Genomic DNA, 16,597 nt, shown 5'->3' on the forward strand with positions numbered 1-16,597 from the left:
CATTCTGCTACATGAGGGCCCCCTCCCTGTCCACGTCATCTGCTCACCCTGAGCCAGCCACACGGCCCCCTTCCCTGGACCTGCTTGTTACAGGCTGGTTCCTGCCACAGGTGTTCGCAGCTGCTGTTCCCTGTGCTCAGAATGCCCTTCCCTCAGACATCCTGCACCGGGCTCTGTCCCTCCCTGTACAGGTCTGCTCAACAATTCAGCCCATCAGTGCGCCCTCCCCATCCCTCCTCTCCTCAGCATTCATCAGCGCTGGACCTAATATGTCCACTGCTTGTCTCCTCCCAATTTCCACGTCCCTACCTCCCACAGGAGTGAAAGTTCCTTAAAGGCAGGGACGTCACTGTCAATTGCTGTATCCCTGGTCCCTGGAACAGTGCCGAGCAGGCCGTGGGTACCAGGTAAGTATCTGCGAAAGGCGTGGAGAAAGGGACAAAGTAGGGAGCACCACACTCAGCATTTCCGTGTCACGAAAAGCGTTTACAGAGGTGGAGGCGGGCAGCTTCACACGCCCAGGTGAGCGCTGCCTGGAACCTGCAGCCAGAGGCCCACAGGCTGTCCCGGGCTCCTGCACCTGTGACTGGGCAGGTGGGGCTGGGACATGGAGTGCTGTCAACACTCCCACGCATCTCAGCCAAGCCCAGGAGGCCGGCAGCTGCTGCGGTGCTGACCTGGCTGTAGAAAGCAGTCTCTCCCCATGGGTGCCTAATAAGTGCTTGTGAAATACACACACACATGAATGAACAGCTAGTGTGCACAAGGCTTACGCCTGCACTTCTAGAAGGCTCGTGTCAGCACTCCTAGCAGCATAGCATTCCAACAATGCCGGGCGGTGGTTGGACCCAGTAGTTCCATTTCTAGGGACCTACGGTCAGGATATATCCAGACATGAAAGTTTTATTTGCAAGGTTCTTCCTTCCAGTGACGTAACACTGAAAACTGCAACCCAAAAGCTGATTTCTAACCTTAGGGGGCCAGTTAAGTAAATCATAAACTAGCCACAGAACTTCCATGAAGACTTCACAATGACATGGAAACTATTAGAATATTAAGTAAAAAGGGCTAGTTATAAAATTGTACTTATGCTGTGACCACAACTACGAAGGGAATTCACAAGACTGTGAAAATGTGTTCATTTTTCTATTCTTTCAAACTTTCTGTATTGCCTAAGTTTTCTATGAGCAATAATGACTCCAAAAATCAACAGAACTTAAAATACTCTTACCTGATACCTCACTGGTGCCCAGGTTGCAACTGCTTAACCCTCCATCCCTCGACTGGGTCACGTCCTGGCCCCTTTCTGCGTTCAGCCCACCCTGCTCCTCCTCTTCCTCCCGCTTGCCCCCCACCCTGCCACAGCTCTGACTCAGTTGCCATACCTGCTGCCCCACCCCCCGAAATCCTGGTCCAAGCTGGGCTGCCCCACCTGATACCCTCCTGGCCCACAGACCCACGATGGCGCCTGACTCTTCTTCCGCTTCCCCGCTGTGTGACCCCGGGTAAGATACTGAACCTCTCTGAGACTCCACATCCTCCTCAGGAGAATGAGGTTGAACCCAGCTCACAGGGACCTGAAGGCCCCCACCTCAAGGGCCTCTGAGGTTCAGCGAGTTAGACCCTCACCTCACCACGCCCTTTGCAGCTGAGGTGCAACATGCTAAGTGCTGTGAGGGTCTCTAAGCCCTAGCACAGGATGGGCCCCAACCTACCGGCTCTACCTTGTGAAGCGCTGTACATAGGGCACGCTGATGGACGGGGAGTAATGTCCTTATTCCCAATCTGCATAAATCCGGACACCTGTCCTCTCCTGAGGGGTGCAGAAAAGCAGTTTTGCTCTGGGATCCTGGATCAAAGCAGTGGTTTCTTGGCTGAAATGCCCATTCCCCTCGTCGAAGCCTCCACCACTCCAGAAAACTCACAGCCCAACTCTCACAGTGCTGCCCAAATCCAAACCCCAGGCGATCACCCTTTCTGAGCCTGGGTTCTGTCTTCTGAAGATGCTCCTGGCATGTTCATTTGAGGTTCTGCTGACTCCTCACTCCATCTTCTCCCATCCACACCGACACTCGCCCAGGCACCCGACTCAGGGCTTGGTTCTCCTGATCTGCCCGTCACAGGGCTTTACACACGCCTTCTGCATGAACATCCTGCCTTCACCCCTCTATGGCGCCGCAGGCAGTTTATGAGCCCCGGCTGTGGCCAGGCTCCATGGCGGGTGCAAGGGTGCAGAGGTGAATAAGAACCGTCTCAGGTTCCTGCTCTTGGGGAACCGAGAGGCTTGTCAGAGAGAGACTCATGAAAAATTAAATAACCACCTTTCCGTGTGGGAAGTGCTATGAAGACAGGTGTGCCCCAGGCTGTGGGGGCCTTGTCTCAGGTGTGACCACAGTGCAGCCAGGGACAGAAGGAAATAGCTTTTAAGGGGATTCTAATGGCAAAAATTGACCTTGAAGGATGGCGTATCAAACAGCAAAATCAAATCACCCACACACTACTTATCCCAAAGCCTGTAGTGGCCCCTACTGCCCCTCATCCATCACCCACAATCTGACTCCGATCTCACCCTCCAGACCCCAGACCCCCGGCGGCACTTGCTCCGTGGGGCTGGCTAGAAAGCCAGGCAGCTGTGCTGACTTTGCTTCGACAGCCCCTTCTCCCCGAGCCTCGCCACCATGAGTCACATTCCTGACCAATACCACTCAAAGTGTGGTGTCCAGCCTCGAGGCATCAGCATAACACGGGCGCTGGTTAGGAAAGCAGACGCTCACCCTGACCCCAGGCCTCCAGAACCTGAATCTTCTCATATGTGCACGGAAGTGTGAGAGGCCCTGCTCTCTGCCTCAACTCCACTCCCCAGGCCTTTGGCTTCCTCCTCTTCATGCTGTTGCCAGCTGCCACCTTTTGGCATCAACATAGACGCAGCGAGCTGACACCCCACCTCCAGAGCGTCCACCCCCTCAGTCCCACTGACCTTCACATCCCCCCCGGCCCCACCTGGCCCAGGACAGCACGTGCGTGTCACAGCCCTCGCCATCTGAGCCCCGGCCTCCACCTGTGGACAAGTGGCACACGACGGTCCTTCTGTCAAGCTCACTGAGAGGGACAGATGGCAGGCAGAGACTTTCTGAGTAATTATGTGCCACCAGAAGAAGCACGTGTCATTGTGGAATCTTCACCTGACCCTACATGGGGACACCTGTCATTCCCGCTGTGGAAGTGAGGGAGTGGAGGCTTTGGGAGGTCAGGGAGTAAGAGGGCTTCTGGAGACAACCCCAGCTTACACCCTGCGCCGGGAGAGATGGTGGGCACCACAGCCTCACAGAGCGAGCTTCCGAGGAGGAGGAGGAATGTCTGCACTTTAGCTGGGGACAGTCACTTAACCAGGACCTAGAAACATGGGGACAAGTAACACACAAGTGGGAGAGGTACAGGGGCCAGACCGCGAAGCCCTGTAGTGACCGACTAAAGGGCTGAGACTTTCAGGGCAACAGGAGCAATGATGCTTTTGGAGTGGGCTGGCCCCAAACAGCCACCTCCTCCCTGACCCTCGTCCCATTCCCTCACCCACAAACCAGCCCCTTCACCATTTAAGACATGCTCCTCAGACCCTCCCAAAGCGGGAAATGCAGTCAGATCCCCCTGGCATGCTGGGCTCCATCGCTTGCCTTCTGCCCTCCCCTCCCCTCTCCAGGAGGAAGCCCAGCGCCAGGGACACCAGCACCGGGGGTTTCTCCCAAGCAGCTCCCCCACAGCAAAGCCTTATCAAGAGTCATGAAAAAGGGCCCAGCTGCCCGAAACTTTCCCTCCCCCAACATGATGGGGCTCCCCCTCCAAGCCCAGTCTGCCCATATCAAATCGGCTGTGTCCACCACCATCTCCAAGAGGAGGGTTGGAGACCTGCCTCCTTCCCAAGGAGGCCCAGCTGCACCCTGGGGATGGAGCTAAGAGGCCGTCTCTACCCTGGGGGAGCTCACAAGACGGAGCCCAACCTGAGGATGGACCCCTTCAATGGGGAGACGTTCTCACACCGCCTCTGCGATACATTCACGCACCTGGATCTATACGCTAACCCAAGAAACCAAAGCCTTCATCTTCGAAAATGTCTTTTAGGAGCAAATAATCACTGTAACAAGGAATCTGCTCTGCGACTGAAAACATTTAAGATTAACCTTGTATAAAACAGAAAATGTTAAAATTGCAACACAAAATTAATCCCTCCATCATTTACAGACTGGAATAGCACTCTGTGAGATGCAGGTCTGTACTGGAGTCCAGCTACTCAACCTGTGATCTCTGGGCCACAGTCTCAACACCACCCAGCTTGTTAGAGACGCAGAAGGCAGGGCCCACCCCAAACTCCTTAAATCGGAATCTGTATCTTAACACTGAAGCTTGGGAAGCCCTGGTGTAGTCTAGGGTTTGCAGGGCTGGCCGTGGGGGGTTGAGGGGTGGGGAGGGGAAAACAAGGTCAGATGGAGGCAGGTGACACAGGACCGGCAAAGAAGAGGTGATCTTAGTGCTTCTGCAGGGAACACTTTCTGGAAGCAACGTGAGGGAGGTCTAGGTGTGAGGGGCTTGCTAGGGAGAGCAGCAAAGTGGAGGCAAAGGGGAGAAGCATGTGCAGTGACCCAGTCCCAGTGCGGGGTGGGAAGGAGGGGGCAGGCTGCAGGAGGGGCTGAGGTGTGACAGACGGGTGGGATCTGTCCAGCGCTGCTGTCACTGTCGGGGGAGAGAAAGGAGACCCTGCGGTTTCTAAGCTGGAAGATCCTGTCACTTACAGAGAGAGCTTTTTTAAGGAGGAAGGTGCAGAGCTCTGCTCTGGACATGTGTGTGCAAAGTGGGGAAGCTGAGGACCCTTGAGGGAAATGCTGGGATGTGATATACACAGAGATGATAGACCTGTGCGCCCCCGAGGATGGGATTGGGTGTGCACACCCAGGAAAGCCTGCAGGAGGATAAGAGGAGAGGAAAAGGGGGCCAGATGCCCAGGGTGAGCGGAGAGGCAGGAGGAGAGCTGCGTCACAGAAGCTGCAGCACAGAGATCAAATGCGCTGAGATATGCAAACTGGCCACCGGTCCTGACAAGTGAGTGGCCCTGGCCAGGTCCCACGGCAAGAGTAGTGTTGCTCAAGGGGTGGGGTAGCCTGGGAACACTGGGCTGAGGGATGCAGGCGGCAGATGAAGCTGAGACTGCAGGATGAATAAATTCCTAAACATCTCACCTGAGGTTGCAAGGCCCCTTTAACCACAATTACGGCCTTCGGCACACGTGTGTTCACAGCGGCACTGCTTGCAAAAGCCGAAAGGTGGAAGCAGCCCACTGACAGGTGAATGAATAACAGAATGTGGTAATGTAAGTCCACTGGAGTATTACTCAGCCTTAAAAAGCTAGGGATTTCTGACACATGTGACAACATGGATCAATCTGGAGAACATTAATGCTAAGTGAAATAAGCCAGTCACAGAAGGACAAGTGCTGCATGATTCTACTTCTACAAGGTCTCTTTATAGTAGTTAAAATCAGAGAGACAGAAAGTAGAAGGGTGGCTGCCAGGGACATGGATGGGGGAGAAACGGAGTTTCTCTTAAAAGGGACAGAGTTTCACTTTTGCAAGATGAAGAGTTCTGTGGATTTGTGGTGGTAATAGTAGCACAAATATGTGACTGTGCTTAAAGCCACTGAACTGTACTTACACTTAAAAATGGTTAGGATGGTAAGTTTTATGTCATATGTATTTTACCACAATTTTTATACGTCTTTTGGAGTTTCCACTGTGGCACAACAAGATCGGTGCCATCTCTGCAGCACCAGGATGCAGGTTCAATCCCCAGCCTAACGCAGTGGGTTAAAGGATCCAGCATCGCTGTGGCTGCAGCACAGGTCACAACCACGGCTCAGATCTGATTCCTGGCCCAGGAACTCCATATGCCCAGGAGCACCCAAAATTTTTTTTAAAAATGTCTTTCTTTCATTATAGGTATAGAAAACCTGAACTCCTAGAACTGAACAGTATGTCTGTGTCAAAAGCAGTAAGAGCAAATCTTTTTCAGAGACTGTCAACTATTCCTCCGGCAGGCTTCGCAGTGAAAGGAAGGGGGTGATGGGGCGGTGACCTAACAGTGAGGCCAGGGTTGGAGAAGGTTTCTTTTCTTCCCCCAGGTGATAGGACAACAGTCTTCAACTGTAACTGGAGCGGTAAGCCTGAACCAGCCAGAGACACTCATTTTCTCAAACTGGAAGAAAGAAGAGAGGAGCCAGAAAATGAAGGTGGGGGGTGGGGGGAGGAGACTCCCTGTACATGGCCCTCAGCATCTCATGGCTATAGGTGGTGTGTGTGTGGGGGGGGAGGTCACCTGGAGAGGAGGGCGACAGGTAGGAGACATGGAGAGCATGGAAAAAAGTCAGGTTGGCTGGCATGGCAGCAACAAAGGAGGACAGAGGGCTGTTTGGGCAGCAGGGAGGGCCCAGTGGCTGCAAAGCAGAAAGCACACCATCTGAAACTATCACGAAGCCTGGAGCAGTGGTCCTCAAAGGAAGGTCCCTGGTCTCTGGACCAGCAGCATCATGGAAAAGCCTGTTAGAAATGCAAATACCAAAGCCCCACCTGGGTCTGATTCAAAGCCACTGAATCAGAAACTCTGGGGGTGGGGCCCAGCAGCCTGTGTTTTAAAATGTGATTCTTTTTTTTTTTTTTGTCTTTCGTCTTTTTAGGGCCTCACCCTCAGCATACGGAGATTCCCAGGCTAGGGGTCGAATAGGAGCTACAGCTGCTGGCCTATGCCACAACCACAGCCACGCCAGATCCAAGCCACGTCTGTGACCTACACCACAGCTCACAGCCACACTGGATCCTTAACCCACTGAGTGAGGCCAGGGATCAAACCTGAGTCCTCATGGATACTAGTCGAGTTCATTAACCACTGAGCCAAGATGGGAACTCCTAAAAGGTGATTCTGATGGACTGACGTTTGAGAAACTCTAGCACAGAATATACAGATTCAATGGAAGGTACATATCATCTCCTTTATATGAAAGTGAAAAAAAAAATCAGCCTAGCAACTTCTACATAAAAGAGCAAGTAATGCATAGCTGCTTCGACACCAGTATAGCTCATTCTTACAGTCAGAGAAATGTCAAAGGATGTTCACCAGATGAGAGGAACACACAGTCCATTTAATAAACTTCCTCAGATGAGATCTAGAAAACATACCTAAGATCTGGGGGCTGGAACCTGTATGATGCGGGTACCAGTCCCTGCTCTCTGACTACGTCCCCTGGACATGCCTCAGTTTCCCCATCAGTAAAGAGAGGGAGCTAGAAAAAGTTATCCTGAGGTCCCTACAGATGAGACTATGTGAATGTCTCTGTAATGAAAAAGGTGACCTTAGACTCAATGCTTTTACACAGCTGTGCTGGGGGGCTGAGAAGGAGGATTTAAACCAGTAAACATAATACTGTTCACTAGAAAATTTTCCAAAGTTCAGTAAGTGCTAGTACCCTGCATTCTATTAACTAGAGACTCTTTCACTAACTGGCTTTTCCATTACAGCCACCAATGCCTAGAGTTCTAAGAACATTATACTGTGCCGGATCACGTTCTTGAAGTCAGCAGGACTGAGTTGTCCCAGAAAAATCCCTCTATAGCTTCACATTTTCACCCTATAATACAGGCATACCTCAGAGACCTTGAGGGTTTGGTTCTAATGTGGCAATAAAGCAAATACTGCAATAAAGCGAGTCACATACATTGTTTGGTCTCCCAATGCATATACAAGTTATATTTATACTAGACTGTAGTCTACTAAGTGTATAATAGCATTATGCATAAAAAACAATATACACACCTTAATTTAAAAACCTTATTGCTAAAAAATGCCAACCATCATATGAACCTTCAGTGACTCATCTTTTGCTGGTGGAGGTTTGAAAGATTTTGAGAACTAATAAAAGGTGACACAGACACAAAGTGAGCAAATGCAGTGGGTAAAATGGCGCCAAAAGACTTACTTGATGCAGGGTGGCCACAATCCTTCAATTTGTAAAAAACAACAACAAACAAACAAACAAAAAAAAACACAGTATCTTCGAAGTATCAACACAATGAGGGACGCCTACACTTTTTAACCCAGGAAGGCAGGGTTCGTGGTTTTTTGCCAGGCATTAAATGAGCCAAGGAATTGGACTAATCAGACCCCAGGGTCTGCCCCCTCCCCGGGACTGAGCATCTGACGACTCAATACTGCAAATCTAGGCTTGCTAATAAATGGCCCCATACTGGCCTTGGTACAGGAATCCCTAGCTACTGGTTTCCTGCCTGGTCTCTCTGCATCCAAGTCCTTGTCTACACCTTCTAGTCATTCAATGCCCATCCTCTTGTGTCTGGGTCCCCAGTGCCAGCTGCTTGCTTCTGTGCCTCTGCCAAAGGCCGGCAACTCGGTTCTGATCTCAGAACTATGGCTGGGTGTCTGCACAGGAAAGAAAAGTGGATGTGTGGGCACTGTGGGGACTGGGGGGTAGGTGGGAAGAAGATAAGGTCTAAGAAAACCCTGGCCTCCTGTCCTACCTCACCAACACACCCTAGTTCTTTTTTCTCTTTTTTTTTTTTTTGTCTTTCTGTCTTTTCTAGGACCGCACCCATGGCATGTGGAGGTTCCCAGGCTAGGAGTCTAACTGGAGCTGTAGCCACCAGCCAGAGCCACAGCAACACCAGATCCGAGCTGTGTCTTCCACCTACACCACAGCTCACGGCAACACCGGATCCTTAACCCACTAAGCGGGGCCAGGAATCGAACCCGCAACCTCATGGTTCCTAGTCGGATTCGTCTCTGCTGTGCCACGACAGGAACTCCAACACACCCTAGTTCTTAAACTCCATTAGAACTGGGTCAGTAGAAAGCACAGCTGGCTCCCCCACCCCCCTCCCTGCATCTATCACAGATCACATCACGTCCCGCCTCCATCCAGCCTGGGCATGGAAGTATGCTCCAGGCTCTCGCAGTCCCTGTGGTAGGAAGGAACAGGCGAGGGGAGGGCTGAAATAAGGTTGGTGCGGCAGGAGCACGGCTGGGAGAGGCACACCAAGGAGTTGGGAGACCACAAAGGGGTCCTGAACATAAGCCCAGCAGGCAATGCCAGGGAGGTTAATTGTCTTTGTCCCGGTAGAAAATCCCTAGTGCTAGTCGGGTTTCCTACGCCGATTGCCACACTGATCTCCAATCTCAAAGTCACATCTGGGTAGAGCTACTTGATTAGATGCAATTATTAACAGCTCTCTATTTCTTCTCAAAACGTTCTGGTTCAGGCAAAGCCTGAAGGTCTGTAGATCACAGAACAGTTAAATTCTAATCACCCTATTTTTGGGCCCTTAGGCCTGTGAGGTCAGAGGCACAGTTGGGGAAGGCTGCCCAGTGTCAGGAGGGACAGTCAGGCTGAGTCTTGCCCCTCATCAAATGTTCTGCTCTCCTCTCTAGCATCCCTGCCAAGCCATCACCCAGAGTCTGCTTGTATTCCTTCAGAGACAGTAGGCTCAGTTCCCCTGGAAGAAGCCCCTCTTGGGGGAGGGGTGGAAAGCTGTGTTATAAAAAAAATAGCAGGATAGATAAATGAATAAAGAAGATGTGGTGTGTGTATATGTACATACATACCACAACGGAATATTACTCAGCCATAAAAAAATAAAATCTTGCCATGGGCAGCAACATGGACTGATCTGGAGGGTATTACGCTAAGTGAGGTAGGCCAGACAAAGACAAATACCATATGACTTCACTTGTATGTGGACTCTAAAAAACAAATGAACAAATGAAAAAACAGAAACAGACATACAGATATAGACGACAAACTGGTGGCTGCAGGAGAGGAGGAGGGTTGGGGGTTGGGTGACATAGGTGAAGGAATGAAGAGGTACAAACTTCCAGTTATAAAATAAATTAGCCAGGGTGCTGTAACAGAGCGCTTAAGGAATATAGCCCATACTACTGTAATAACTCTGTGTGGGAACATACGGTCACTAGACTTATTGTGACTGTCTCATAATGTATGCAAATGTCAAGTCGCTATGTAGCTCACCTGAAACTGACATAATATTGTATGTCAATGATACTTCAACTAAAAAATAAAATGTGTAAAAATAAAAATGGCAATGAACAGCGCATCAGCAATTAAATAACAAAATCCTTCAGCAAGGAAAGGAGTAGGAATGGGGAAACTAGATAACTTGCTGGCTTTTTCCCTCCCACCTCCTTCCATTGTCATTCAACAAATGTTAACTGAGTGCTTTAGATGTTTCAGTGGCATTGAAGACACAATGGTGGGTTAAAACAGACTCAAACTGAGGAGCAATCTGCCAAATAACTGGCCTCCACTCTCCAAAAATGTCAAGGTCATTACAAAGAAAGACTGAGGAACTGTTCTAATTTAAAGGATACGAAAGAGACAGGACAACCGGATGCAACACAGCATCTGGGGTTTTCTTTGCTACAAAGGACACTATCAAGACAAATGGCAAAGCCTGAAGGTCTGTAGATCACAGAACAGTACTGTATCAATACTGATTTCTTAATTTCACAAAGTGTGCTATAGTTATACTGGAAAACATCCTTGGTTTCAGGAAATACACTGAAGTAATCCGAGGGAAAAGGAAGAGTCTATAAATGATCCTCAAATGGTTCAGGAAAAATATATATACATAGAATAAAATAAATGTGATAAGATGGTAACACTCGAGGAATCCAGGCGAGGGTACATGGGAGTTCTTTGTTCTATTCTTAGAATTTTTCTGTAAGTCTGAATTAGGTCAAAATAAAGAGTTAAAAAAAAAAAGTCTCAAAGAAGGTTTGTATGTGTGTGTTTTAAAGGAAGACAGACAGGCCCTGCTTTCACAGGGCTCACAGGATATCGTAGGAGACAGGTACTAATACAAATGATTACACTAATTAAGCACAAGATTGCAACTGTGAAAAGTGCTGGAAATGAAGAGCGATCTGGTGGCCTGAGTGTTTACAGCAGGCGGTTTCACCCGCGGCAGGAAGGCAGGAGGGGCGGAGGCACCTGCAATCACAGAGCCAAGGCCCAAAGCACGGGTTAACCGGGGAGGGGACGAAGGTCTCAGGCTCACACTGGCCCCGCGGGCAGGTGCGATGAGAGCTGAGAAGGTATGGGGATCAAAGCGTGCACACCGGTGCCCGCGGGAGATGCCAACATTAGTTTCTTCTTTTATTTTAAGGGCAAGAGGAAGCGGTGTTGAAAGACCCCCTTGGCAGCAGTAGGGAACAGGCTGGCATGTGAGAGGCGTGTGGCAACCACAACGCCTCTGTGAAGAACGTGAATGACTTTTCTTCTGCTTCTGGACACCTTAATTTTCGACAACCACCGGGTATGAGGGGTTTGATAACCAGACCGGGGGAGGGAACTCCAGGGGAGCAAAGGGGGTAAGACTGGGCTCGGGCTGCCATCTGGGTCTAGACCGAGGCAGAATCACCTGAGAGAAGTGAGGTGCAGGGGCCAGGTTTTCACACCCGTCTCTTTAAGTCAGACCAGCGCCTTTCATCAACACAGCATCCAGCTGGCCCTGGGGCCTCGCTGGTCCTGGATCCTGTCCCCTTGGAAAATCCCCTTAGCCTGTGAGCGAGCCCTGAGCCCTGCCCGGGGAGCGGGACAGTCACTCTGGGCATCGGAACGCTAACCACAGTGCATGTCTGTGGCTTGAGGGCCAGACCACTGAAGGGAGGAGACCCTTTTCTGGGCCAAGTTCTGCCTTAGTGGAGTTTTAGTCCTTAGCTCCTTTGAAACGGTCAATTTAACGGAAAAGGTTCTATTATTATCCTCATATGACAGTCAAATATTTGTCTAGAGACAGGCTCGAGTTCAAATCCTGGCTGTCCTCACACAGCAACATGCCTAGTAGTCACTCAATCCCGCCCAGCCTCAGTCTTCTCTTCCCATCTGTACACTGGGGCTGGTGAGCACTGGCTAGATTCTGGGACTAGAAGGCACTGTTTATTCCCTTTTGAGACTCCCAACAGGCTCAGGACAGAAAATTCACTCCAAACTGCACATTGCCTAAATATTACTAAAAGCTTGTGTATCCTGACAGTAAATCATGGGACCTGAATTTTCCAGGACTATCCCAATTTCAAATCCTCTGTCCTAACTTTCCACATAAACCATCAAAACGTCTCAAAAATTCCACTCTCTCAGTATCCAAACAACACCTCCCGGGCCTCCTCTTGCACAAAGACGCCACACAAACATTCTTTCTCAGACTACAGATCCAAATCTTTGGTTCAGAAAACGCAGTCAGTGGGGCCCTACTGGCCCCCTGAAGGTGATGGGGTCAGGGAGAAAAATCCAGGGCAGAGAACACTCCATCATGATGCTCAGATTTGGCTGCTTCCCGGCACGTGGATGTCAACCACAGGCAGGAGAAGAGGTCCTGTGATTACAGCATCACCCAGAGGGGGACACAGACTGGGGAGATGAGCCCTGCCCCCACCTGCCTGCCCAGCAGCCAGGACTTGGGGAGGCAGCACAACCAGAGGGCTGCTATGAGGGTCAAGTAAGGGGAGTTCCCGTTGTGCCACAACATAAACGAATCCAACTAGTAACGATGAGGTTTTGGGGTTCGATCCCTGGCCTCGCTCAGTGGGTTAAGGATCTGGTGTTGCCATGAGCTGGTGAAGGTCGCAGACACGGCTCAGCATTGCTGTGGTTGTGGTGCAGGCCGGTGGCTACAGCTCCAATTCAGCCCCTAGCCTGGGAACCTCCTATGCTGCAAGTGCGGCCCTAAAAAGCAAAAGCAAAAAAAAAAAGGATCAAATAAGGGAGGTGATATTTGGAAAGCACTCAGAACAGTGCCTGGCAGCCAGAAAGTGCCATATCAGTGTTTAATAACTGAAACCAGAGGAATCCCTCACAGAAGATGCTCATGCCTCAGAGACAACCTAGAGGCATTGCTTCTATGCACGGAAAATAAGGAGAATGGGCACTTACCCCTGGGCTGAGTGAGGCCAGGCCCCTGTACAGGGATGGGAGGGGTACCCCTAACTACAGGAGGTGGGTCCCACATTAGCCAAGGGCAGGAGGCTGGGAAGAGTCACCACTCCTGGAATATAAGAGGTCTCTTCACTCCTCTGAATCTTTGCATCTGCCATTCTGTCTGCCTGCATGCACCCCACTGCGCCCCCCCCACCGCACCCAAGCAAAATCCATCTTTTTCTACCTTCAAGGCTGAATTCAGTGCCAACTACTTCCTATGGTTGTCTCCGATGCCCATCAGAATGTATGGCTGCCTCCACTGGTATCTCTTGCATCTAGCTTTAGCCTCTTTTAAAGTACTTAGCAGACAGAGAGAGCACACTTGTGCCCACAAGCCTACACACACACACACACACACACACACACACACACAATTGTCAGAATGTCACTGTCTTCCCAACTTTGCCATGAATCCTTCCAAGACAGCTTCAGCTTTCATCTCTGTAACCCCAGGGCCTGCCACCCAGTACAGGCTCAATAGAGGTCTGAATTTGCTGTGAAACTGGTGCTCACAGCTGGTCTTCCCCTGGAGGCGGAAGGCTACCACAGGTGCATACAGAACCAGAATCAACGTGGATGCAAGATCTCTGGGTCATGGAACCCATGACCAGATGAGATTGCAGCCAAGGACCTACCAAGCGCTCCCTTCCTTCTCCCTCAGACAGATGAAAGGAGACGTCGGTGAGGTCAGAGCCTGCGGCTGCGGGGACCTAGACCAGGGCAGAGTGGACACTGACCCCGGTCGGGTCTCGTCTCTGTTAGAGTTGCTAAGAAGAGCCCAGGCTTGGGAAGCTACACCAACTGGCTGCCCCACCTGCCCAGCTTGTCAGTGCCAGGGGGGCGCCTTCAGCATTCCAGCCCCTGCAAGGAGATGGAGAGGGATGGCCTTGCGAGGGATGGCCCTGCTTTCCAGGACCACTGTCTGATGGATGGAAGGGAGGCAAGCGCTGGGACTGTGGTCAGTAGGCACTCCCCTAAGAGGAGACGGAAGGACCACAAATCCCTGGTCCCTTCCCAACATGCCACAAACCCCGAGAGTGTGGGGGGCAAGTACGGTGCCATGACTTCCTGCTCCCTCCAATCCCCAAAGCTGAGCCCCTGGTACGTTATGTCCAGGCCAGAAAACAGAATCCCTTGCGTGACTGGACCAGAGGTTCAGAAGGTCCCAGTTTGTCCCCCTTGCACCTAGTCCCACACCGTCTTTCCCACACTGAAATTAAACAACGCAGGCAGGACCTTCCAGCTCAAGGAGTTGGTCTCAATCCCATGAGACCAATTACCAGCTTGGAACCCCAACTTCTTTTAGGGTTAAGATTTGTCTCTGACCTGGTTCCTGACACTTGAGTGGGAAAGTTAAAAGCTACCAGAATACCTTCCCTAGGATAAAAGCAGAAAGAAGGGTTCAAAGAAAGGATGGTGAAGCAGTGGGGAGTCCTGAATTTGAGTCTAGTTAACTTAGGTTTGTTGTCCCGCCCCAAGCTGTCCCTGAGGGCCTGCCATGTGTCCAGGCTGGCCAGAACCTGCCCTCTCCTTGAGGAGAAGTGCCCCAGGCACCCCAGGTCCACTGGAGTCCACTGGCCCACTCAGCATCCCCACCCAGCACTGCATCTGCCGCATAGAAGCAGCTCAATAAACACTTGCTGAACGGAATGCCTCGGCCACTTCAGCCACTCTGAGATTCCTTCGGTAACTTGACCTTTTACATTCCAGCTAATGTCTAATTTGCATATAGGCATTGGTTTTCGAAGAGGGCAAATCACCAGAGACACTGAAGGATCAATACAGGGTATTAGGCACATTGTAGTCTACTCTAATTCTCTGCAAATTGGTATTCCATTAACTGCATGTGGGATTTATGGGAGCCCACTATAAACCAGAATATTTAACCAGAATGACCCACTCTCTGTCAGATAATAGCTGACTGTTGTTAATTTTCAACTAGTCGGAAAGGTTTCCAGCTTCCAATCTACTTTTCATCTTGATTTAATCATCAGGAAAGCCATCTCTTTGAAAGTCTCAATACCATAAAGGGCAGCCTGATGCAGAAAAAAAAGACCTGCCTGTGGAACTGGAAGACATGAGTTATATCCCAGCTACACCACATACTGTGTAATTGGCTGTGCAAAGCCTCTGTTTCCTCATCTGTAAAATGGGAATAACGCCAGCCTTATGGAGGGGTTGCAAAAATTAAATAAGTTGATGCATGTGGATGCACTCTGTGCAGTTCTACAAGGCTCTGCAAAGGTTGGTTATTACAGCAAAAACTTACGATGAAATTCTCAAACAGCTGAGATAAGCTAACGACAGAAAGCAGGGTGGTTATTAATCGGTAGTTCTAAAAGGATAGAAAGGGAAAACTGCTCCCTCCCAAGAAGGGGAGCAGGGGGGACATCCAGCCAGGTCTGGAAGCATTTCTGGTTGGCACAATTAAGGGAGAGGGATTGCTACTTGAATCTACTGGATAGAGACCAAAGATGCTCCTAAACATCCTAGAAGCATAGAACAGCACCCCCCCCCCAACAAAGGATTACTCAACTCCAAATGCTAACAGTGCCAAAGTTAAGAAACCCTCATCTAAAGAATCACCAAAAGTGGTTTGGGAGCTTTTAGAACAGAAATCTTCCTAACTAGGCTTTACTTTCAAGCATCATCTGCTTAAACATTTGCAAGATGGATCATCTTGCAAAACAGCTCTTTTGAAAGTAAAGCTGAACTGCCAACTTCTGGAGTTTCCGAATGTATAAAACTGCTTGTAAAGAAGATGCTCTCCGATTACAATTCAGCTCAATTGTTTTTCCAAAGATTTCAGAAGTTCTCCTGGGCACAAAGACAGGGTCTGTCACTCTGCCACTAGGCCCAGAAGATGCTTTCGTAATTCTAATTTCCTGGTGAAATGGGAGCCACGAGGGTCTCTAAACAAATTAAATTCACATCACGCCAACTGCTCGCTTGCTTTGTGCCGGGCACGGTGCCAAACACCTCCACATAATTTATCCCACTTAATTCACCCAACAACCCAGTGAGGTGGGCATACTGGCTGTTTACAGGGGAGGAAACTGAGGATCGGAGAGATTAGACAACTCGCCCAAGGTCATCAGCTGGCCGAGGGTGAGCCCAACCTGAACGGAGGTCTCTGGTTTCCGAGTCACAAGCTCTTTCCACCATCTCGGAAAACCCAGGTGTCAAGTTGTCTCAACTTCCCATGAATTTTTAAGGCAACCGCAACTTCTTGGTAAGTTCAGGTTGCTGAAAATGGGAATTTCCGGGGGACTCGGCGCCTCTCACATACACTCCCCCACTGCAGCTGTCTCACCGCAGGTACCTGATAAATCATTCCATATCACCCGCGGAACGGGGAGGATTTATTGGCGCTGGAGTTCGTGCCAGGCCCAGGAAATGCCATCTTTGAAAGCCGAGAGGCGGATTCGCCCCGGGAGCCGAGAAGGTCTGGCCGCCGCGCTTGGCTGGCTCCCCGCGGGCTGTGCGCCCCCTCGGCGCCCGGAGGCCGGGGTCGCGGCGTTGCTGAGCCCTCCGGTATCGCCGGCCGCTCCGGCT

General features: G+C 50.5%; 1 protein-coding gene and 1 long non-coding RNA gene across 6 annotated transcripts in view; one reads left to right on the forward strand and one right to left on the reverse strand.

The window, feature by feature from the left end:
• The window catches only part of PTPN3 (protein tyrosine phosphatase, non-receptor type 3), a 165,018-nt gene that overhangs the window by 105,320 nt on the left and 43,101 nt on the right, over positions 1 to 16,597 (reverse strand). Inside the window, exon 1 of one of the 5 annotated variants that reach the window (XM_021067348.1) lies at positions 16,365 to 16,587. The exons of 2 other annotated variants lie outside the window; for them this stretch is intronic. Coding sequence is in view for 2 of the 3 variants with exons in the window: in XM_021067358.1 (XP_020923017.1) it covers positions 1,716 to 1,791 (76 nt within the window). In the remaining variant the exon portion in view is untranslated. Of the gene's footprint in view, positions 1 to 1,715; positions 2,939 to 16,364; positions 16,588 to 16,597 lie in introns of those variants that run through there. 2 more of the 5 variants (XM_021067358.1, XM_021067327.1) reach the window with 2 other exon arrangements.
• Positions 9,852 to 15,089, forward strand: LOC110256044. The gene is made up of 2 exons (XR_002337222.1): positions 9,852 to 11,381; positions 15,037 to 15,089. It is a non-coding gene; the product is annotated as an uncharacterized LOC110256044 (long non-coding RNA).

The sequence above is a fragment of the Sus scrofa genome, chromosome 1, assembly GCF_000003025.6.
Source record: "Sus scrofa isolate TJ Tabasco breed Duroc chromosome 1, Sscrofa11.1, whole genome shotgun sequence".
Taxonomy (NCBI): Eukaryota; Metazoa; Chordata; class Mammalia; order Artiodactyla; family Suidae; genus Sus; species Sus scrofa.